At 30.7% G+C, this 21,968-nt stretch overlaps 2 protein-coding genes across 13 annotated transcripts in view; one reads left to right on the top strand and one right to left on the bottom strand.

Annotated features, from left to right (window-relative positions):
* The window catches only part of dysc (whirlin protein dyschronic), a 40,869-nt gene extending 33,490 nt beyond the window's left edge, over positions 1-7,379 (top strand). For 2 of the 6 annotated variants that reach the window (XM_074130423.1, XM_074130420.1), the window contains 6 exons: positions 2,010-2,057; positions 4,185-4,268; positions 4,809-4,907; positions 4,985-5,107; positions 5,180-5,258; positions 5,655-7,379. In XM_074130423.1, coding sequence (XP_073986524.1) covers positions 2,010-2,057; positions 4,185-4,268; positions 4,809-4,907; positions 4,985-5,107; positions 5,180-5,258; positions 5,655-5,797 — 576 coding nt within the window. In that variant the 3' untranslated portion in view covers positions 5,798-7,379. The remainder of the gene's footprint in view (positions 1-2,009; positions 2,058-4,184; positions 4,269-4,808; positions 4,908-4,984; positions 5,108-5,179; positions 5,259-5,654) is intronic. The other 4 variants (XM_074130425.1, XM_074130421.1, XM_074130422.1 and 1 more) reach the window with 3 other exon arrangements.
* On the bottom strand, positions 1,616-19,657 carry LOC141455396 (protein O-glucosyltransferase 2-like). 7 transcript variants are annotated; one of them, XR_012459245.1, is made up of 9 exons: positions 18,954-19,656; positions 18,517-18,725; positions 16,138-16,349; positions 15,156-15,406; positions 14,657-14,894; positions 13,079-13,378; positions 9,114-9,233; positions 3,748-3,833; positions 1,616-2,799 (listed from the first exon to the last, which is right to left on the bottom strand). XR_012459245.1 is itself a non-coding variant. In XM_074130433.1 (8 exons), exons 1-7 carry the CDS (start codon positions 19,136-19,138, stop codon positions 9,120-9,122), a joined length of 1,509 nt encoding a protein of 502 aa, XP_073986534.1. In that variant the 5' UTR covers positions 19,139-19,656; the 3' UTR covers positions 1,616-3,833; positions 9,114-9,119. The 7 variants fall into 7 exon arrangements, 4 of the variants coding, with proteins under 4 accessions (XP_073986534.1, XP_073986536.1, XP_073986537.1 ...); XR_012459243.1 differs by having other exon boundaries at positions 3,490-9,233; XR_012459244.1 differs by having other exon boundaries at positions 3,748-9,233.
* Positions 19,658-21,968: the final 2,311 nt, after the last annotated feature.

The following is a 21,968-nucleotide window of genomic DNA, read 5'->3' as shown; positions in this document are numbered from 1 at the left end:
AAAGTTTCATTGTTGAAGTCTTATGAAGTATCTTGATTTGATTTTATGAAAAAGCATTCACTTTTCATCTTATCATGATAATCCACTTTTGTCACCTTAAGTTCTGCTAAAGCCATAAAAGACCATTTGTTATTTTTAAAACGATTTCTTTTAATGCTAAAATAATTCCATTTATAAGTCTTTTACATAAACATTTAATTATAATAATAAAAATAAGCCGTCTTGAAAATCAACAAATTCGTATATTGGAGCCGTTACTAGTTGATAATAGTTTTCCAGCAAACTAAATTGAAATCCATTACATATAGATTAGCCGAATGTGGTTTTATACTAAGATTGTAAATCTCAATTAGATCTACGCGTTACAAGTGCAAATAAAAATGTTTCATGGTTTTAGTTAGAGAATACTTCATACATCAAACTAAATTTGTGCAAAATTTCACACTTTCGGCTAAAACAAATGCAAAAGTTAAAGTGAAATATATTTGAGCAAAAGCATTGCATACAAAAGAGCGTAACAGCAACTATCCAGCAATGTATTATTTGGTGAAAGTTACTGGGTAGGGAGAAAATGCGAACGTCAGCGTTCGCGGTGAACACTATGTTGATGACACCAATATTGCAATGTCTATCCCTCGCTGGACTATACAAATTTTTGATTCACATTCTTACCCATTTTTTAAATTATTTATTTTAGGTTACAAAATCTATTTTATAAAACTTCATTTATTTTTATTTTTTGATTTTTACTAAAAGAGTAATTATTACTTTTTCTTACCTAGTGGAAGTATTCGATTGCGTCAAATTTGAGTTACTAGTTATTCCCAAAGTTATCTAAATTTAATTTTCTAAAAATAAATTTTGGAAAAGTGTGCCTACAGAATTTCATATTTATGTTAAGCAAGCGCGTTCGAATAAATTGTGTTAGAAAAATGAAATTTACCTATAAAAAAGTATTTAATTTTTAAAATATGTAGAAATCGTTAAATTGTTATTGCATACAAACATATTTTACATTTTATGAATATATTATTTTCCATTCCATTATTACTCCTCTTATTCATTATCATAGATAAAAGCTAAAATAAATACATTATGTAATTGATCTTTATTTATTAATATCAAAAATGTTTAAATATTGTCAAAAAATGCAAACGAAAATACGCATTTCACAAAAGGAGTTCGGGAATTCGCTTTGGATTCGAAAGGCAAATCTTTCTTTCTGTGAAGAAGGTTGAGAAATTAGAAGAGGCTTAACGGTTTATTTAGCAAATGACTCCTCCATATGTACAATAATTACTGAGAAACAAAAAAATTTTTTTTAAGATTTTGGATATTTCCAAGAAACGGATAAGAGAATGTGTAAGATCTTAAATTACCTTAAAATTTTTGTCACCTATGAAATAACATTCCGTGTAATATCCATTTCATACTGCAAATGATTCGTAGCACTGAGATGCTTATATATTATTGCATTTGCTTCATTTATTTACTTTTTTATGTTAAGCAATTTGTTTTCCACAAGAGATACAAAGAAAGCTTATGTGGTAACATGGCACTTGTCATGCATCATTTAAAATAGCCTAAGTGGTGTGACTTTAGAAAAAAAAAACTATATGTTTAACTTTTATAATTAGCTGCATATAACTGTGACGTTATCATGACAACATTTTTACAAATGCACCTATTACATTTTTCAAAATAGATATGAACATAGAAAAAAGACAAATGTGAGTAATTTTTTTTTGTTTTGCTTTTTTATGTGTGCCACCTGCATTATCCTGTCCAACGGTCTTGAATTAGAGCTATTTTATGTACTTAGATAACTAGCTGTCACAAAGTCTACCCAGACTAATAGATAATAGATGTTCTTTCTCTCTTTTTCTCTCTATGTTCATAATATTTATAATATACATTTTTGTTTTTAGCATTTCTAAAATTTGCAATTGATTACTTTCTTGTCTTTATTTTAATGTATCCATTTTATGTTCACAAGTATTTTATTTCAGGAAGTCAGTGGTTCTCAAGGGCACAATAACAACTATGATGCAAATATGGTGAGTGAAAATTCATATATGTTTTAGTATATACATAATTTTGATCAATAATTTTTATCTTAGGAAATATAGATTTAATAATAAGGGCAGAAAGTAGATCCTGTTTTAATTTAAAATTACATAGCTATACTTACAGTTACTGTGATAATTTACTACATATTTAGTAATATAATTATAATTGTCATTGAAATAATCATTACTAATTATTTAAGTATTATTTATTAGGATACTTTTTTTTAAAAAAAGGTGAATCTTTAGAAATGGCAAAATAGAAATAGATGCAAAAATAGTTGTAGTTTATGTCCATAATTATAAGTTTTAGATAATGTTAGGCATAAATATTCCTTTTTAGACTAATAAAATTATATAATTGAACTTTATTTATTAATATTAACATCAAATTTTCTAGTAGGTAGATAAAAAATAAAGTATTTCGTCTGTAACAATAAGAATAGAGTGCTTGAATTGTGTGTAGAAAAAGTAAGGAGGGATCATATTAACAACTGAGGCGTGCCTTGCCCTGAGATGTGCTCTACTGTAGTAAATAGGTCTGGCTGGCTCTATTTACCAAGAATTATCTACTTTCTATGCCGATGTGCAGAGGATGTAGCTGTTTGGGCGGTTACTTTTGTTCCTCGCCCTGATAATCCAACATCGTCTGGGCCGCTTACATCCATTCCTCCTGTCCTCTTCAGCTTGGCTCTCGGAATCCTCAGTTTTCCTACTCCCTCTTGATCCACACCTATTTAGAATGACTTTATGAAACGATATATTCAAAATATTTTATTCCTAGAACAGTGCATCTAAAATTTGTCAAGTAAAGCAAGAGAAGCAATAGAAAAACCATTTTTATGATCCAAACTTTAAATATTAACATCTATAAAGTTAAAAAAATAAAAATCATTTTTGAATATAAACTTGCGGCAAACTTTTCAAAAATGCATCCATATTAAAGATACACTTAATTGTAAAAGTAAGTTGTTCAAAAGTGGGTCAATTCATGCCACTGAATTAAATGATTCAAGTACTTAGTACGTAACGTTTTTTGAGATATTTGGTTCTGTTCATTACTAAGGTCTTCAAACGGATGAGGGCATAACAACTTGACCATTAATTTTTAACGAAGAGATCACTTTCTACCAAATAAGAAATCATTTCATAATTTAAATTCGCCCGGGTTTTTATCTTCCTAAGCCTTTTTTCGCCCTTTATTTACAGTAATATTTGCATATCATTCGTGTGCCTCAGTATTTAAATAAAATATTTAAGAGAAAGAAGCCTGAAAGGCACATCTTATGTCTACGAAAGTAACCGTATCTAATTAATCAAATACATATTTTGACTTATGTTTCCTAGATTTCTTAATTATATAAACCAAATTTGAAATGAAACACGTCATTTTTGTGTTAATAAATCGATAATGAATACATACTTCCATAACTGGGCTGCTTTATCTCTTTATACGAATTTGAAACAATACTGTTTTTCTTTGACTATAGACCCACAAATTCACATATTTGCGTTCTTAGAAATCACTTTAAAAACCCTAATTGAACCAGTGTTTTATCTACATATAAAAATAATACATTGAAATGTATTTTGCATTCACATGCGTTCACAAAGAAGTTATTATCTAATTCAAATAAATGTCAGAAACTGTTAGTGTGCATTGAACAAGTACACTACAAACCTTTATGGTCCATAGATGTGCTCTGCTGAGAAACTTCCATTTCTAAGGAGGTCATTAACCTGTTCGCCCCTCTTAATGTTCTACAACTAACACATTAGCATATGTGAAAAAAAAATTTGGTAGGAGTAAACAGGATCTTTCACACTCTATTTATCCGTATGAGCTTCCGTACGGGAGTACTCACAAAATAACAGAATTGGCTACTTAACGTAATCAGATAAAATACCATTTAAATAAATCAGTTTTTTCTCATGACCGCTTATTCATTGTACATTTATATTAGTTTTTATAATTTTTTAATTGATAATTTCCAGACTTCTTGATGACTTACATTAAATTTAACGCTCTAAAGGGATTGAACCACTCATTTCCATTTCCACATTACTTTTAACTCCTTCAGATAAAATAGTAGAAAGTTGGGTAAAACTTGATTTCAGTGTGGATACTTAGGCGGTCTCAAGTCTCAGCTAGGAGGTTGGACTCAGAAGGTCAAGTCTTGGTATTGGGGCAACCCTCTTGTAGTAAGTCCCTAATTTCCCCGAAAAAAGTTTCACTAAATTCTAATTTTTATATAGAATTTATGCATGGTAGCCAAGCATGACGTAGGCCTTACCTTACTACAGTATTACACATCTGTAGAGTAGACAGCATGCGACAGACAGCACTCTTTTATTTATTTTGATTTTTATTTATAATTTTCTTAGAATTTATTTAGTTTTTAGCTGATTATATATTATAAAAAACGAAACACTAATTTGCTTCACATAAAAACAACACCTTCATAAAAATGTTTACTTCACTAAATTTATTTTGTAAATAAGTTCCTAACTTTAATATATTTAAATATTTTAAACACAAAATACGTTTTGCACGTTTTTTTAACCCCCTCTACCTTGTAGGCACTTTTCTTTTTTGTTTTTAAATTTATGGTCAATTATTTTAATAAGCACTAATGAAGTTGTTGTTTTAGACAACTACTTTGCTTTTATATTATTTAGCACATTTTTTATATATATGTATATTCCATATTGGTCAATTTTTTGAAGCATATATATGCTTAGGATTTTGGCAGATCTGGTGATGATCCTCTGAACTCTCAAGAATCGAGGGAAGATCCTTCAAATCTTGGGACATCATCGAATACCCAATCACAAGCACAGGTTTGTGATTAATATATGAATTTTTCTTTACTTAATTAATTATTAAAAAATTATCAAATTATGGTAAAAATCCTTAGGTAATACCTGATGAGGCTGGAAACCTTAGGATAATTGTGCGGAAAACCAAACCTTTATTAGGAATAGCAATTGAAGGAGGAGCGAATACCAGACATCCATTGCCACGTATAATAAATATTAACGTATGCAATTTTTAATTTCAGGTTTTATTTTTATTTACAGCATTTCATATTATAACACTTTTTTCAAATTAGGAAAATGGGGCAGCTTTTGATGCTGGTGGTCTTCAAGTAGGTCAACTTATTTTGGAAGTTGATGGTCATAAGGTTGAAGGTAAGTAGAAATAGCATTGTATTATAGAATATTAAATTCTTATTTTGCATGATAATAAATAGAAAATATTAAAAAAAAAGCTAATTAGTTGGAAAAATAGATAAAATATGCAAGTGGAAACACCCACAAAATTCAGATCAGTCTTTTGATTAATTAATAAAAATTACTTAATTACCATAATTACTAATTAGAAAAGTTACATTTATAAGGTTGTTTAGCTTCTGCTGCTTTTCGCAGTGTAAACTTAAAAATCGAAAGCTCTTTTATCTTTGTTAACTTTTATCTTTCGAAGAAATTTCGTTGTAAAAATGGAAGTCGGGGCTCATTCCCTCTATTTTCCTAATAAATATAGTTGTTTTAAAAAAAAAAAAAAAATTATAAAATATTAATTTGAAGGTATGCATCATCAAGAAGTGGCAAGATTAATTGCAGAATCGTTTGCTCAACGAGACAAACCGCACATAGAGTTCCTTGTAGTGGAAGCAAAGAAATCCAATCTAGAGCCAAAACCTACAGCTCTTATCTTCCTGGAGGCGTGAAGAATACACCTGCCCTTGTTAAAATTCTGTGGCCTTTTTTTCGTTGTTTTGTTTAATAATGTACTGGGTGACAATGAGTTAGGGGAGTAATTTAAAAACAAATTGTTAATACGTATGAAGGCGTGAAATATTTATATTTTTATTATTATTTATATTGTAAATTATATAGTGCGTGTTAGAGAGCAGTTAACTAGTTATGGGACGACTTAAAGAAAACTGAAGTTAAAAAAAAATTTAAAAAGTTTTTATTTATTTATTTTTTTTTTGAAGAAATTATACGTCAGATGACAGTCGTTTTGACTAATTTTTGTGAAAAATTTAGTTAAATAAGAAATGATAAAAGAAGAGTTAATAGACTACAATAATTTAATAAACAAAATCATTGTTGTCTCTATTTTTTAAATGACATACTTTCTACTTTTGCTCACAGTCTAAAAATGGTGTTTCCATGGCTTAGTTTACGACCAATAAACATAACTATTGTACAGTAATGATTTATCTTTTTAAAAAGTATCGAAAAAAAATATTTTTTAAAAAATTGTAATGTAGGAATCACAGATTTCTTATATTGATATACTTTGGATATACTGAATTCAATATTACTATATAATTTTATACATTTTTTATTTAAAATAATTATTTAATTTTCTGAAACAAAAACATCAATTTTTTCCCCCTTAGTTTGAAATAAATAAAAAAATCACATTATTTCAGTAAAGAAAATATGAACACCGTCTTTACAGGGTGTACAAATTTGCCAGTATCTTCCAAAGTGTATCGATATAAAAAAAACAAAACAAAAAACTGACTGTCAACTTAATTTTTTTAAATTATTTTAAAAATTCCTTTTACAAAATATCTTACTCATTAAGATTTAAATAAAATAAAAATAAAACCCATCAGCATATCATTGCCTTATTGCCTCTTTAAAATTCTTAATATGTCCAGTTACTCGGATCTTGAAGAAAAAAATACTAAAAACAAGCAAAAAACTTTGGCCAAAATATTTTAGTTTTAAACAAATAATAATAATATTAATAATAATTTGATTCAGGGACTCAAGTACAACATACTTAACGACACTGAATAATGACTGTTTTAAGTACTTAATAGCCCAAGACCACTGGATATATTTTGCATATCTTCAAGGCCTTTTATACAATTCATGGAAAACGCTTTTTCACTAGGTACCATAAAATTAATATGTAGCCAATATGCTATATGGTTCAGATGAGTACCGGTGGTTTATCCCGCTGCAATGATGAAGAATATATTTTTCAATACAAGTTATTTACACTGAAATGATTAAAAATTAATTCGAAGTGAATGAAATTTCAACACTGCTTTTCATAAACAATTCCTGAACACACGTCAGTGTAAAAAAAAATAATTTCATATACCTCATGTATCGTCACTTCTCTACTGATCTTCCCCTTTAACATTATTGGAACATCCTTCGCTATGGAGTTACCACATACATTAAATATACAAAAAAAAAAAAAATCACAAAGCTCGCTACGTTAGGATTGCTTCACTATTTAAGTTCGTGGGGCAAATAAAATTGTTTTCATTAAAAAAAAAACCAATTTTGTGCCAAATATTTAAAATATATGTTGAATTATAAATATATGATATAAATAACATATAATATATATTTTTAAAAATGGAATAGGTAAAATAAAAAAAAAGGTTTTGTTATACCAAAAAATTTTGCATAGCCAAAGCAATGTGCGCATTGAGCTTGTGAAACATTGTTGAAAAATACACGCTTTATATGTAAGGTTAATAAAAAAAATTAAACGAAAATTGCCAATTTGTTTTCTTGAACTCTTCTTCCCTTAGTAAATTAGAATTACATGGTTAAAGTATTGGAGTAACTGAATAAACAAAACTGTCTACTCTAATATTTAAATTTTTCAATCAACACTCAAAATGGGGGAATAAAGATTTCTTAATTTAAACTAGCACTATTATTATTTATTACTAGTATTTTTATAATAAAGATTTTGAAGATAAAGTCAAGTTAATAAGATGATATTCAAGATTATAGGAGAGGAGATAAGTGTGGCATCAAAATTTTTCAAAAACTTAACGAAACACATATCTTTGAGCTGAGACTGTAACTCCAAAAGATTATTACTGCACAATTAGTTGATACAACAACTAATAGTATGCACTTTTTTCTGATAATCTAAAGAGCAATGCAGTGTCTAAACGGAGATAACAACTTGATAGAAGGTAAATGATTTGAGCTGAAAAAATGCAAAGTTTAAGAAAAATGGGCTTAAGGGTAAATTAATTAATAAAAAAAACTTTTCTTCTAATCTGTTTCGCCTAGATCAGTTCTTTTAAGTAACAAACAATTGTAAAAATTATGTATGTACTTTTCAAATGACTACATAAATGCTAATAAAGCAAATAACTACAACTGCAAACAATTAATCTTCACCAAGAAATAATTTTTAATTTAAATACATAATTACTGTATGAAATAAAAATACTTTATTCAATTTATGTACGATTAAAAAAAGGTATACATTTAATTTCCGCACGAACCTACATATTTTTCTCCAAGAAAATAAAGGGAAAACTAAACAAAAATAACCTTTTTTGTAATCAAAGATTGTACCTACCATCCACATGCGATATCATACTAATCCTTGGACTCTGTACGATTTTCTATTGTTTCGTGTGAAGTACAGTGATACTTTCTGCGTCTCTATAGTAAACCTCCATTTCTTCAGTGTGCACAATTGTTTTTTTAAAATTTTCATGACTGTACCTTACGACATGCAAATCATTCTAAGCCGGTTAAGAAAAAATCTACACGTGCTATAAGTGAAATCGAAGGTAAAGATGTTCTGGATCTAAACATTGTCCGGCTTAGTGAAGTACACCAGTGTTTAAAGGCGATAGTCAGCGCAACTATGAATGAAAAACATGAGAATGGATTTTTTAAATTTTTCATTCAAAAATTCGGCACATGCGCTTCTACAAAATACTACGACATATGGGAAGTTGGTTTACTGACAAAATCCCGAGACTGGTCAATGATTGAATCGTAGTCAAACTGGAGTGCGAGCGTTTTAAAATTCGTACCACAGAAATAGTATCAGGGGAACAGTATAATATCATCAACAATCAGTTGAGAAGGCAATCATATTAAACAATATATTGAACAATCTTCAAAAAAAGTCGTAAAAGTAATATAAATTTAATAATAGAAAAGGTAAATAAAAATTGATGATTTACAGTCATTTTTGTATGGGCCTCCTTTAATAAATATAATATCACTACATAATTATATTCTTCAGACCTTTTTTCAGAGTTCATCTTTTGAAGAAAGGTCGCAGTGACAGCCCTTAGAATCTGGTTCTTCAACGAGCTCCATGCCTTCTCTAATTTCAACTGAAGAAATTAATTTTTTACTCCATTCCTTTAAGAAACAAGCTTATGTTAGATTCACAAACGCAAGTATTTTGAAAGTTATAATACATAATCATATTTTTATTAAAACTGTCCGGTAGGACAGTTGTATAAGGGTTGATCGTCAAAAACTGCACGAAAAAGCGTAACGTTGAAAAACTCCCAACTTTGACAATTTTTTTCTCTTTTTCTATAAAAGATAAAATTCCCAAATTTTCTTTAAAATAAAGGGCAAACCCTCCTTTATGCCTGTAATTTTTTTGCAACCACCCAGATCTAATAGATTTCGAGAAATACGTTGCTGAAAATAGGCCAAAACGGCATTTTCAGAAAATGTTCTTGTTCTTGTTGTTGTTGTTGTTACCTTTTTTGTAAACAACGCAGCGCCTAAACGCGGGAACCGATTTTCATGAATGAGGTGTCATTCGATTCGGAATGTTATGTAGATGTGCCTTTTGGGGGTCTCGACGCTGTACATCAAATGGGGGAGGAGTTAGCCCCCTTTATGTAAGGCCCCCTTCAAAATTGTTATTACTAATTACTCTGTAAATCTTGGCCCGATTTTGATAAAATTTGGTAGGATGATAGAGTTAGGGCTCCCCTAAGTAACATTAAAGCGGCGATCAGCTCTTACACTTGTTAAGGGAAAGTATAGCAATCGTTTCTAATTATCTACACGTGAACCGATTTTCATGAATGATGTGTCATTCGAATCGAAATTTTGTACAGATTTGCACTTTAAAAACCTGGACGCTCATAAGGAGGGGAGTTCGCCCCACCCAAATAAGGCCCTTTCTAAAACTATTATTACCAATATTTCTATAACGCTTAGTCCGATTTTGATAAAATTCAGCTCGAATAAGTGGTTAAAGCTCCTCTGTGTGGCTGTGAAGTGCTATCATGCTCTTGCACCTACTAAGAGGAAGTACTGCAATAGTTTAAATTATCAATGAGTGAACCGATTTAAATCAATGAATTGTCGTTCGATTAAAAAATCTTTGTCTCTTTGCCTAGAAGTACTGCAATCGCAGTTTATTTGTCTTACTCCTCTTAAAGGGAAGTACTGAAATCGCAGTTTAATTTTGTTATTTACGTACAAATATCTTCCTATGTTATTCAAAACGCTTTTTAAAAAAAAATTGTTATTGAGGATGGTTTGGGGGACCGCAACTAATAATCATTCTTTAAAAAGAACTCTCCAGTGGTAGTTACGGTTCCGACTTAAAACCTTATTAGGTTATAATGATAGAAATGCTTATTCCAAATTAAAAAAAATCTGTAAAGCAGATATGTAACTTTGCAAAATAGACAAAAAGGAAAATCTATCCAAAAGGTACAAAAATCTCTTTAACAAAAACTTACAGTTTAAAATGTTAAGTATAAGGGTTGATTAAACGCCAAAAGGTACACAAATCAGCAAGCACCCAACATTTCATTAATTCTTCATTAATATTTAAGTAATTTTACTGCATTAATATTCATTAATATTTTTTAGAATTTATTAGATGTCACAGACCCTTATGCTGGCCACTTCATTTATAATATTTTTTTGTTATAATTATGATCAATCACATATACGTACATGCATGTTAAAGTAGAAAAAGAAAAAGTTAGAGTCGGCTACTGTCTTGAATTCGTCTTACCGAAATATTCGTGAGCACAAATAACACACAGTTAATAACAAGTAGATTATTCAACAATTATTGATTTCTCAATTGTAATTTAATTTAGTCCCCCTAATTTTACTTATAGTAAAATACTGGTATAATTAGCTGCCCTAAAAATATGCATATCTTATTCATTTTACATTACATGTATACAACATTGTGGGATGAATACCTAGATTGAGAATGTAATTGAAGAAAACTATATTATTTGCGATAAAGCCAGATAATTATTACCTATTATTATAAACGTTTGACTACTCACATAAAATAACAATTACTTTAATCAAAGAATGAACTTAAACCAACAATTTTTATTTAAAAATAAATAAATAAAATAAACAAAATCATTAATGTATGTTGGTGTTAGCATTTTTTAAAAAAGGTTTTGAATTCTTTAGCCTCATAATTTTTTATAACGTTTTTCTTTTTAACCTGTAATCAACAGTTTGATTATTATAAATAACTAGATATTACAGTCAATCTACAGTTCTACTTGAACATATATTTTGTAGACGAAAATGGCCAGCATAAGGGTCTGTGACATCTAATAAATTCTAAAAAATATTAATGAATATTAATGCAGTAAAATTACTTAAATATTAATGAAGAATTAATGAAATGTTGGGTGCTTGCTGATTTGTGTACCTTTTGGCGTTTAATCAACCCTTATACTTAACATTTTAAACTGTAAGTTTTTGTTAAAGATTGTATTTCTCAAGCAATCACTATCAATTTTATTCTCTGTAAATATTATTTTAGTTCATTCACTTTCTAAGAAGACGTAAAAGTTTTTTCAGAAATACAAGATTAGATTAACGGGACGGGACCTATGCCCTACGGTACCACAGCCAAAAGAGGCTTATTGTGCCTTCCCCTTAGGGTCTAATAGACAAAACCTCCCCTGCTAAGGAGGTTAAGGACCCTACTAGTTCTTTTGCGCTACTACCTCCTTTGGTCTCAAAGATCCAAAGGTTTCATTGCGAAACCACTCGATTGCAACGCAACAAGCAAGAGGCCGTTTCCTCCTCTTCCTGACACAATTGGTACCGATCACCGTACACACTGTCTGTCACTGTACCCTTCTATACCAATTCTCTCTGATCTTGAGTACTTCCTGCATGAGATCAGCAACGATTGTCTCATGTCTGCCCCTGAACACCACAGAAATATCTTTTGCGCGACCCAGGAACGAGTACCCGCGAAGGTATAGCATCTCAAGTAAGTCGTCTGCGACCATGCACCACAGGAGCGGAGATAAGACCCCCTCGAGGGCACCTCTGGCAGTCGTCAATTCCAGTGAGAGGGGGGGATCAACGGTCACCTGTAGCAGACCTCCACCACTGCCACAGGAAGGCTCCAGTACAATGGGGTTTTGCCCGACGTCCCAAGGTGATCGTTACCGCACATATATTTTACTACCCTGTACGCATACAGCCTTGACACGAGTCCTTATCTCAGCTTGGATAGGGATCGGGGGGGGGGTCAGGAAAGAGATAAACAGGATCAAAGGAGGGATAGAAGCAAGGATTAGCAGTGGTGGTAAACCACCCCTGTGCCCTATGTGTACTATGTAAAAGTATCGGGTATTACACTGTATGTTGATCATGTTCATGTTGTTAGGCTGGGATATCCGCAGGGACCCTGAAAACGTGGCAAATCCACTTCTCCCTACGGGATTCAGTAATAGAACAATTTTTTTTTTCTACTGTGATTAATCAAAATGTTTAAGGACACCCTAAATCACAATATACATATAAGATATTTTCAATTAGAAATGACGAAAATCTCTTTTGGTTGTTAAAACTTCAGGAAATGAAGTTCCAAGATACCTGAAGTACGACACTTACGATCAAAATGATCACGATCATATCCAGGATGAAAATGTTAGGCGGAAAAAAATTTAATAAAAGCACCAAGCGGTTGGTCGCTTAATTTTTCTCATTTACATTTTAACGGTCTAGCGTGGTTCCGGGTTGTGTCACCTCTGGTCTAAATCGTTTTCAGTAAGTTTTTCGACCCCATGAGAGCTATATTATTTTGGTTTAAAAAAATGGATTTTGTTGTAAGACTGTTACTACAGGGTAACTTCTCCAAGTGTGTTGCGGACATTTAATTTTATACCAAATTAATTGATTATTGAAAAATAAAGAATTTTTGAAAATGGAAATAGAAAAAATTGAATGCTCACATGAAATAAGGTAGCGTGATAACAGAAGACATGTTGTGGAAGCAAATTATTTTCTGCATATGCACGTCCTGCTTTGGATATTTCTTTCACTTTATCATCATTGCGTTTTGCCCACTTTAACAGTTCCACAAGATTGGAAAGATCTTTTTTTATGGGAATATAATGTACCCATGGAGTTAAATCACTATAAAAATGCTCATAATAAGGAGAATCTTGTTTAAACACTACTGAGTCACCAATTAGTAGGAATGGAAATCTATAAGCTGCTACTGTTCCATCCAAATTGAGCTGATATTTATACTGAAATTAAAAACTATAATAAAGATTTGGTTCATAATATATCAGGCATAAATGGTCAGGAAGGATGCTCGACAATGGCTAAAGAAAAGTCTTCATTACAAAATTTTATTTTTATTTTTCCTGCTTCTTGGAAGTTAAAGAGTTGTGTACCATTCCCAAGAAGCTCCTGATGAATTATGTTTCCGATACGTACAGCACCAGTAATAAGCTATTGTTACGAAGACTCTCTCTGGCCATTGCCGAGCATCCTCCTCTTATAATAAAATCAGTTAAATTAGTTTATTAGAAAATAAATGGTACTAGAACAATGGTTCCCAAAAGGTGGAATGGCTATGTGATACATGCCAGCCTGTCGGAAATACAAGCAAAATTATGGATAATAGGGTTTTCAGCGCCTCTGCATAAGGGTGAACAAGGTGCCTTGATTAGCTTCATCATTCCTATAAAGTATCAAAAATCAACTTTCAAAACAACTCAATTGTTTTGTAAATTTTTAATTTTGGTGAAAAGAATGACCCGGTCGCTAATGGAAAAGGATTGTTTTCAGGTAATGAATTCATAACAAATACAGTGAATATCTCTAAAACCGCTTTGGGCTCGGGATGTCTTTGTTTATACTTTTGTCGTTTGTAGCTGTTGTTGGGGTAGTAAGTTGTCCAATAACAAATTGCATTCAATAAAGTACAAAATTGCTTCAAAGTAGATTCAGTATTTGAGAAAAGTGGACCTAATTGAAGAGGTACCAAGTTGTTAAAAAAATAAATAAATAAAATAATAATATTGTGTTAAAAAATTAGATATTCCACCGTAATTGAAGAAACGAAAATGAAAAGTGGGATTCTAATGGCTCATAAAAAAATTAAAACCTTGTCTAAAAAAAAATTATAATTAGAAAAAAATTTGAATTTGTCTGCAAAATGCCCAGCATTAATAATAGGCAATCCTTCCTTAAATAATACAATTAAACTCTAGTCATAACGTTCAGTGTAAGCATTTTGAATCACTTTTCTCACAAAATGAATCTTCTTTGAACAATCTCCAGGACCTGGATGATGCTATTCATGGATATAACACCCGCTCTATTCGTGGATTATTCTTTAATCAATGTAAGCTTGTTTTTTTTTTAATTTGGCTTACCCTGCAATCTCTTAAGTTGAAACTTAAAAAAGAGATCCCGTACATAAGAATAAAAATACCATCCGTATGGGAAGCAAGATGTAAAGAAATAATCTCACAATTAATATTATAATATTGTAAACAAATAACAATTATACGTACGTCAAAGAATTTAAAAAACGATTCATGCTTTGCTTTGGGACCATATTTGTGTTCTTCGTTTCTGAAGAAAAAAAAATTGGTTAGCGATGCGTTGATGAGTTCTGGATGTTTTCTTGCAATGGTAATAAGATGGAGTCGTTCTTTAGATGAATCACGTCCTCGCCAAAAGCATTTTTCTTCTTTTTCTGTCCATTTTCTTTCAATATTTCCTTGGACTGAAAGCATATCTAGGCTTACCCTGTAATTCCAATTACACTAACATTCGTTTCACTTAAAAGAGATAGATTCAACTCTTTTGAGCTTATGTTAAAAAAAGCAAAGGGAAAAAGTGAAAGAAGGTCATCAGAGTATTTAATACTTAACGCTGCGTTTAAAGTGACAGTACTTTAAATGGCAGCGTTTTAGCCAAAAAACAATAATTAAACCTTACAGAAAATAGTTTTCCTTTTCAAGCTAAAGTAAAGAATTAAGTTAAAAGCTAAACACCAATGAAAATTACCTGCCCATACACTGGAGAGATGCTTCAGTTAGATCATAAGTTGGCATCACAATATCCATGGTTTCTTTTGAACCACACCAAGAGAACATTGGAAATTGAGCTTTGCTTTGCTCATTCTTCATCAAAGGCCAATCACCTAGATTACTGAAAATTTCAAAATCAGGAAGTATAACTTTGCGGGCGAGAGAAATTAAAATTGCGTCCATGAAGATTTTGAAACCAATGTGCTGCCCATAACATGTTCTGTACACCTGAAAAAATAAATATGATTAAAAAAAAATTAAAGAAAACCTTATTGCCCATATATGAATCTAGAATAATCTAGCGGCAAGTAAAACTGAGAAAAAACAATTCAAATTTTAGTTTATACAGAGATCTCCTTAGGCGCCGCGGTGGCCTAGTGGTTAGAGACGAAGCAGCAAAGTTAAGATGTATTGTGATAATGGGTTCCATTGCCTAGGCCTTAGTTTTATTTAAGGTTATTAGCAGAAATATAGCAGAAAGCGAAGTATGTTTGCTGGTAGTCACCACCTTCCAACTACACCTAATTTGGTAATTAGACATAAAGCCAGTCTGAAAAATAGGCATTACTTTACTTAACTCTACTTATTGAAACCTCCTAGTATTTGATGAGATAACCCCGTGAATTTTAGTTTTACAGAGGTACTTCATATCGGCGTGGACTCCCAAATATAATGGACAAGAAAAATGATACTAGAATTTTATTGATGCTAACTTTAGTTATGTTGCAATATGTGAGAAAAATAATTTAACCTTTGGGAAAAAAATAGTTCTCTTCAATCCAAAGAATCTATTTAGAAAGTATAAACGTTAAAAATTCTTCAAAGGTCTTCTGCGATAATTCATTAGTCTTACATTGCAGCTTTGGAGTCTATGAAAAACTGAATCACTAAGGAACACCTGCGAAGAAACGTTTTATTTTCAATAGTATCCATTAAAATAGTAATTGTAAATCACTCACCTTATTTGACTTCACGACATAATTGCAAACACTTGATTGCTGTGAATTATTGAATCTGTTCACAGCGTTTTTATGAAAGGCATCAAAATTCACATTATGAAATTTATTTAGATCAATTTGCAACTGATTGTAATTTGTATTGCATTCAAAATCTTCGAGCCATTTTTTTATATCCTTCTTTGGACAGTAGCAATCTTCGGGTTGGATGGGACCTAAACACACGTAGAAATCAAAATATAAAAAAATATTTTAAAATACTAAAACTTTTTTAAGATTCCCTAAAAATAAATCAGGTTCTCTACTGCAGCAATGGTAAATACTCGTATAACGAAAATTTCTCCAAAACAATTTTATTAATAATTGAACAAAATAATAAATTTTAATCCAATATAAAATAAATAGTTAATAATTCAAAAAAATGGCAATCAGTAAAAGAAAAAAATTATTATCTATTAAAAAATAATTATGTTAAAAAAAAAATGAATCCGTCTTATTAAGAAGTATTGAACTAAATAGTTAGCAATTCCAAAAAATAAATATGTTTTCTAATTCTTATTTTTTTTATGCAACTTAAAAATGGAACATCTACATTTTGCCGCCTTATAATACTTTTATATTCTAGCGTGTATGGAAAAACCAATGAAGAAAATCATCTGAAAAACAGAGATTTATTTTGGTGGTGGGTAAGTTTGAGAAATGAAGGCTCTAGTTTTTCATTTCAATCATTTATGTCATATCATATCATTTATGATGCAACCCCGTCTTAATGAGACTGTTTCTGAGAATATGTTTATAAATAATTTAGGAAATATAATCTCTTCAACTTATAAAATAAAAATGAATTTAATTTTTTCAAGTTGTGTTTCAAACTGTATGATTTTGGGATGGTTCCAAAATAGAAGAAGCAGTAGGCTGGCTGAAAGCTCCAATCTGATATACCTAAGAAGTTGGTCACAGTCTCTCGAATTGACCTAGTTGCAATATATGTAATTAATTAAGTAATATTTATTTATTTGATTTATAGGACTCACGTCCTGTCTCAAAAACAGTTGGGTACAGCATAAATTAATATAAATATATACAAACATAAGGACAAGTTGCAATATATGTTACTGTGGTTATAAGAGAATAATAATTAATCCCAAAGTCGAAATTTTCTTAGACGTCCAGGCGGATTTACTAGTCAAGTTAACGAAGTTAAATCAAGGTGGTATGAGACTAACTGGATGGACATGATAAGTTCTGGTACATATTATTTTGAGGCCCGATTATTTCTATTGACTAGCCAAGTGCAATTACACATGATAAACATTAATATATTGTTAACTTGAAGTTTTTACGGTCTCTATTTATGGTTTTATGGTAAAATAATAATCAAAATACTTCTTTTACTTTTTCGTCCGGACCTTTAAGCATTGTAATAAAATAAAAATGAATTATTTATAAGTCTCTTTTTCTTATTTATGGCATTATCGTAATTGGGGAAAAAATCGACACAATTTATTTTTGTTTTTAGATAGTGAGCATTATTTAAAACTAGTTTCAGAAAGATATAAACAATAATGGTCCTTTCTTGAGTCCTTAATTTCTTAAGTCCAAAACAATGAAATGCTTCAAATCAAAACGGATCTATAATGAGCACAGCAATGAGCGCCCAATGTTCCCTACTGAATTTCATTTGGGACTTTTTTGTCACAACGGTTTATCTTATAAAATTTTGACTCATCTCAAGTTACATCATGCCATAAGTTCCAGATTCTTCGGTTCAAAACCGCCAGCAAATCTCAAGGTTTCACCATTAAGTTTGCAGATGAATTGCTTCTTGCTTGCCATCCATTGTAGCTTAAGATTTTATTGCGGATCTCGCTCTGAACAACGCGTTTACTGAAATAAGTTAGACATTACTGTACATTTCTTAGTTGTGAAGAATACAAAATCAAAAATCTTTTGTTTCTAACTATATTTGGTGGATTTGTTTGTTAAAAATGTAGAATTTTTTTAAAAGGGCATTTCAATTAATGATTCTGACTATTGTAAGACTACGCGAAAAGTAGTAGATTTTTACAGCGTTTGATATAAACTTATACTTTCAGCGTTATCAAAAAAACACAAAATCAATGTTTACATTAAATGTACTTAAACGATGCTAGGGTCCCATTGGTAATCCGTAACTAGCAGCAAGCAGCAACATTAAAGAGTCATGAATGTGGAGACACAAATTAAGGAGGCCAACACTCAGAATTGAGCTGTCAAGCTGTTAGATGATGATTATGATGGTGAATAGATATTTTAAACAGTAACAAGTTATGGGATAACGATCATATTCCGCACTTGGTTAGCAAAACAGATAACGATTGTACTAAGATAAACGATTCTCACCTTTAAAAAAGTACGGCGAGCTGGTAATGTGTGCAGCATTGTAAAGAATATTTATATAAAAGTTGTAGCAAGTTTCATACAGTTTATATCTTACAATAAATGAGCCATCTCGTCTATTTAATAGGTTTTTCCACAACTGGCAACGTCGTCCATCCTTTGTTTCGCCGCCAATGTCCACTTCAAGGGACTCCTCATTTATACTCTTTTCTCTGAAAGACGACGATTAGATTAAAATACTTTTGGTAGACGAGCCAATGCTCAAAATGATTACATACAACAGCAGTTTTTCGTTTTGTTAATTACAGAAACAAATTATATCTTAATATGAGAATGTTGGCAATGATACTCGATCAAAATTCGCTAATGTTGGGTTATTATTCTCTCGTTGTCATTCCGAGAAATGACTAATTTACTTAAATATCAGAAGCTGTACATACCCAGTATAATTTCGACCTCTGAAATGTATATAAAAATATCGTGCGGGCATCACAATTACATCTGGTTTCAGTCCTGGTCCCAGCACTTCAATTACTTTAATATTTACATCACTTTTACAGAAGCTACTAAGTAACATAATACATATATAAAATAAAATATACAATTTACTAAATAAAATCATCATGGTACAGTCTTCAAGTCATGACCAGGGTAGATAAAATGCAACCTCCCTTGTTATGTTTCTTGTTTGTAACACGATTCACAATTCCCGCCTTTATTTTGATTATTGAATTGATTTGCTCTGAATGATTGGTGATTGGTAATTTCATTACGAGGTGTTTGGTAATAATTGACCTTGTCTTTTGATTCGTAACACATTTCTTCAACGTTTTCTTCAACCACCAACCATAACGCTTTAATATGGATGTTTCATGTTAAGACTCTCTATCCTTCTAGCTGGACCTTCCAAAGCTATTAACGCTTCTTCCACGGCTATGAATGATCTTCCTATTATATCTATATCGTCGGCATAGGCAAACAGTTGAACAGTTTTGTTAAATATAGTGCCATCTATCTGAATGCCCGTTTCACTTATGACCTTTTCCAGTGCCAGGTTAAACAGGGAGCACCTCACCCTTAAGTTCCTTAAGTTTGCGGTTGATCATAGTTTCGCCGGGTAAGTTGAGCATGTAATTATGGCAATTTCCAAGCACATCGTCTGGTGTTTCATTCTTTCTGCCACATTTATTGCAGAGAGCCAAGCATCTCTTTAAGACAAGCTACTGATATTAGGTAATTTTGTCTTTTTTAACTTTTTCCGCAACAGTTTTTTGGATATATTTAAAAAATGCGTTTTCTACACATAAAGAACGTATGATGAAGAATACAATTTTTCGCCTTTTCCTTCTGATTAAGAATTAGGAAATCAACAAATTTTTGAAATAGAATTTTCTTTGGTGAGACGTGTTTGTTCTTTTGGATTCGATAAAAGAGTCTTATAGCCAATAGAGAGGGAATGTTTTGCGAGAAAAAAGATAGCTTTAAAAAATAAAAATAACTTTGTTACAACTAAATTTTGTACCGGGATCCGGGTGCAGTACTATCGGTCTGAATTACTCATTCTGAAGGATTATGTTCCCACGAAAATGTTTTTAGGAATTTTAAGAAGCGCTATAAAGTGCTCTTATAGAACACTATCAAGAGAAGTATTGAAAGCTTGTTCTATTAATTAAATGAGGGATATTAAAGAAAAAAATGGTGTTTCACACTGAATAATATTTATCAATTATGCTTGTAATACTTGCAGTAAGAAAAAGTCGTGAGTCATGTATACATATAACTATATCAACTTATTTATTTTCTTCAGATAAAATAGCAAACTTTCAATTTGCGTCCAAATGCTACTTCGTTTTTCGAAATAAATAATAATCACAACTTTTCCTCTTCTAGATGCAAGAAAAAATTTATAAAAGTTGTTTCATAATGTTGCAATAAATAATAATTTCATAAAACTGATTCATTTGAATATAAGTAGCCCTTTCAGTCCCTGGTACTTATTGATCAATAAAGTAGTAATGTAAATTTCTTCATACAGTTTAACAATTGAAGCCCGTCTTATTGTATCATTTGATACACAAGCGATTCAATACTTTTCTTAGGTGAATAGTGTTTTAATACAGGTTCTAAGAATATAAAAATGTGGTTAAATTTGAGAATTTAGAGTTAGGTTTGGATTAGTGAATTTTTTTTCTAAGAACTTTCTGAAGGTTATTGCAATAAATTATCTCTTTTTAGATTTATAATTGAATCTGTCTACAGAAAATTTATTCTATTAAATTATTTATAAACCAATTTAAGGTTTCTATTCTTTTTACAAGGAAGTATTTTCAAGAAGTAATCAAAGAGTCACCCAATTACAGAAAAAGATTATTTGGATTTTTTTGTTTTCAATAAAACTCTACCCCGAACAGAGGGATGTAAATACAAAAAACAGGGATGTTTCGTAACCGACTTTTCACTGATATCAAATTATTAATTTATTCGAATGTCAATTTTTGGAGAAGGTACAAGAAGAAAAGTAACCATTTTAGTTTTGATCAATTATTATTTAATAAAACGGAAATAAAAAATAAAGTGGTAATAAAATACAATAGGTAAGTGCATAACAAGCACAACTTTTTCTGTGCTTGGGTGACTCCTTGATTCATTAATAATTGAAAAAATACAGATGAAAATTTTAACAAAAACCATCAATTTTTGAAACATTAAACTAAAAATTTCATGGTTTATAAGAAACGCTTTGAGGCTCTGGATTAAGCAGAATTATAGGAAATTTAATGCACTTTCGTTTGAAATAAGCTGATTTGTTGTAGGTTAAAGGAATAGAAAAGTTACGACCTTTTTATGCTGAAAAGTTAAAAATGAAAATATCATGGACACAATTGAGAATCTGGCCAGAGTGAATAGAACATTTTTTGTTGCATTTAAGCTGCTCACCTCCCGAAGTTTCGAGCTCTCCTCCGTGTGCACCATGATCAATGTTCCTCTTCTGATGGGTAAAAGTCTGGTGTGGGATACAAGAAATATGCAGACTATGAAGGATCGAAATTAAAGATGTCACTTAATATATTTAGTGCTTTATAACATAAAATTGACAAAATAAAATGTGAAGAAGTGGAGGAAAAATTTGGAAAATATTTAATTTTGCAAGATAATATTGGCAATTTTTGGGTGTTATTAGCGCCCAAGTTCATTGATCCATGTTATGAAACTGGGGTACATTTTTATTTCATAAGCAATCTAAAGACCTGTTCCAAATGTAAAAAATCAATTATTTCGCTCACGGAAGCGACATTAATTCTTTAACAATATAACATAGATCAATCGAATGATAGAGATGTAATAAAAAAAAAAAAAATATTTTTTACAAAAGAAATTAGAGAAATAAGAATATTTGTCAAAACTTTTCTGTGCATGTATTAAAATTGTCTCAGTTGAATGTTTTTCAACAGTTT

Source organism: Rhodnius prolixus, unplaced genomic scaffold (assembly GCF_049639745.1).
Source record: "Rhodnius prolixus isolate KJV_2025 unplaced genomic scaffold, Rpr scaffold_4, whole genome shotgun sequence".
Taxonomy (NCBI): Eukaryota; Metazoa; Arthropoda; class Insecta; order Hemiptera; family Reduviidae; genus Rhodnius; species Rhodnius prolixus.
Note: the sequence above shows the minus strand (reverse complement) of the source record. Positions and strands in the feature narration are given on the sequence as shown.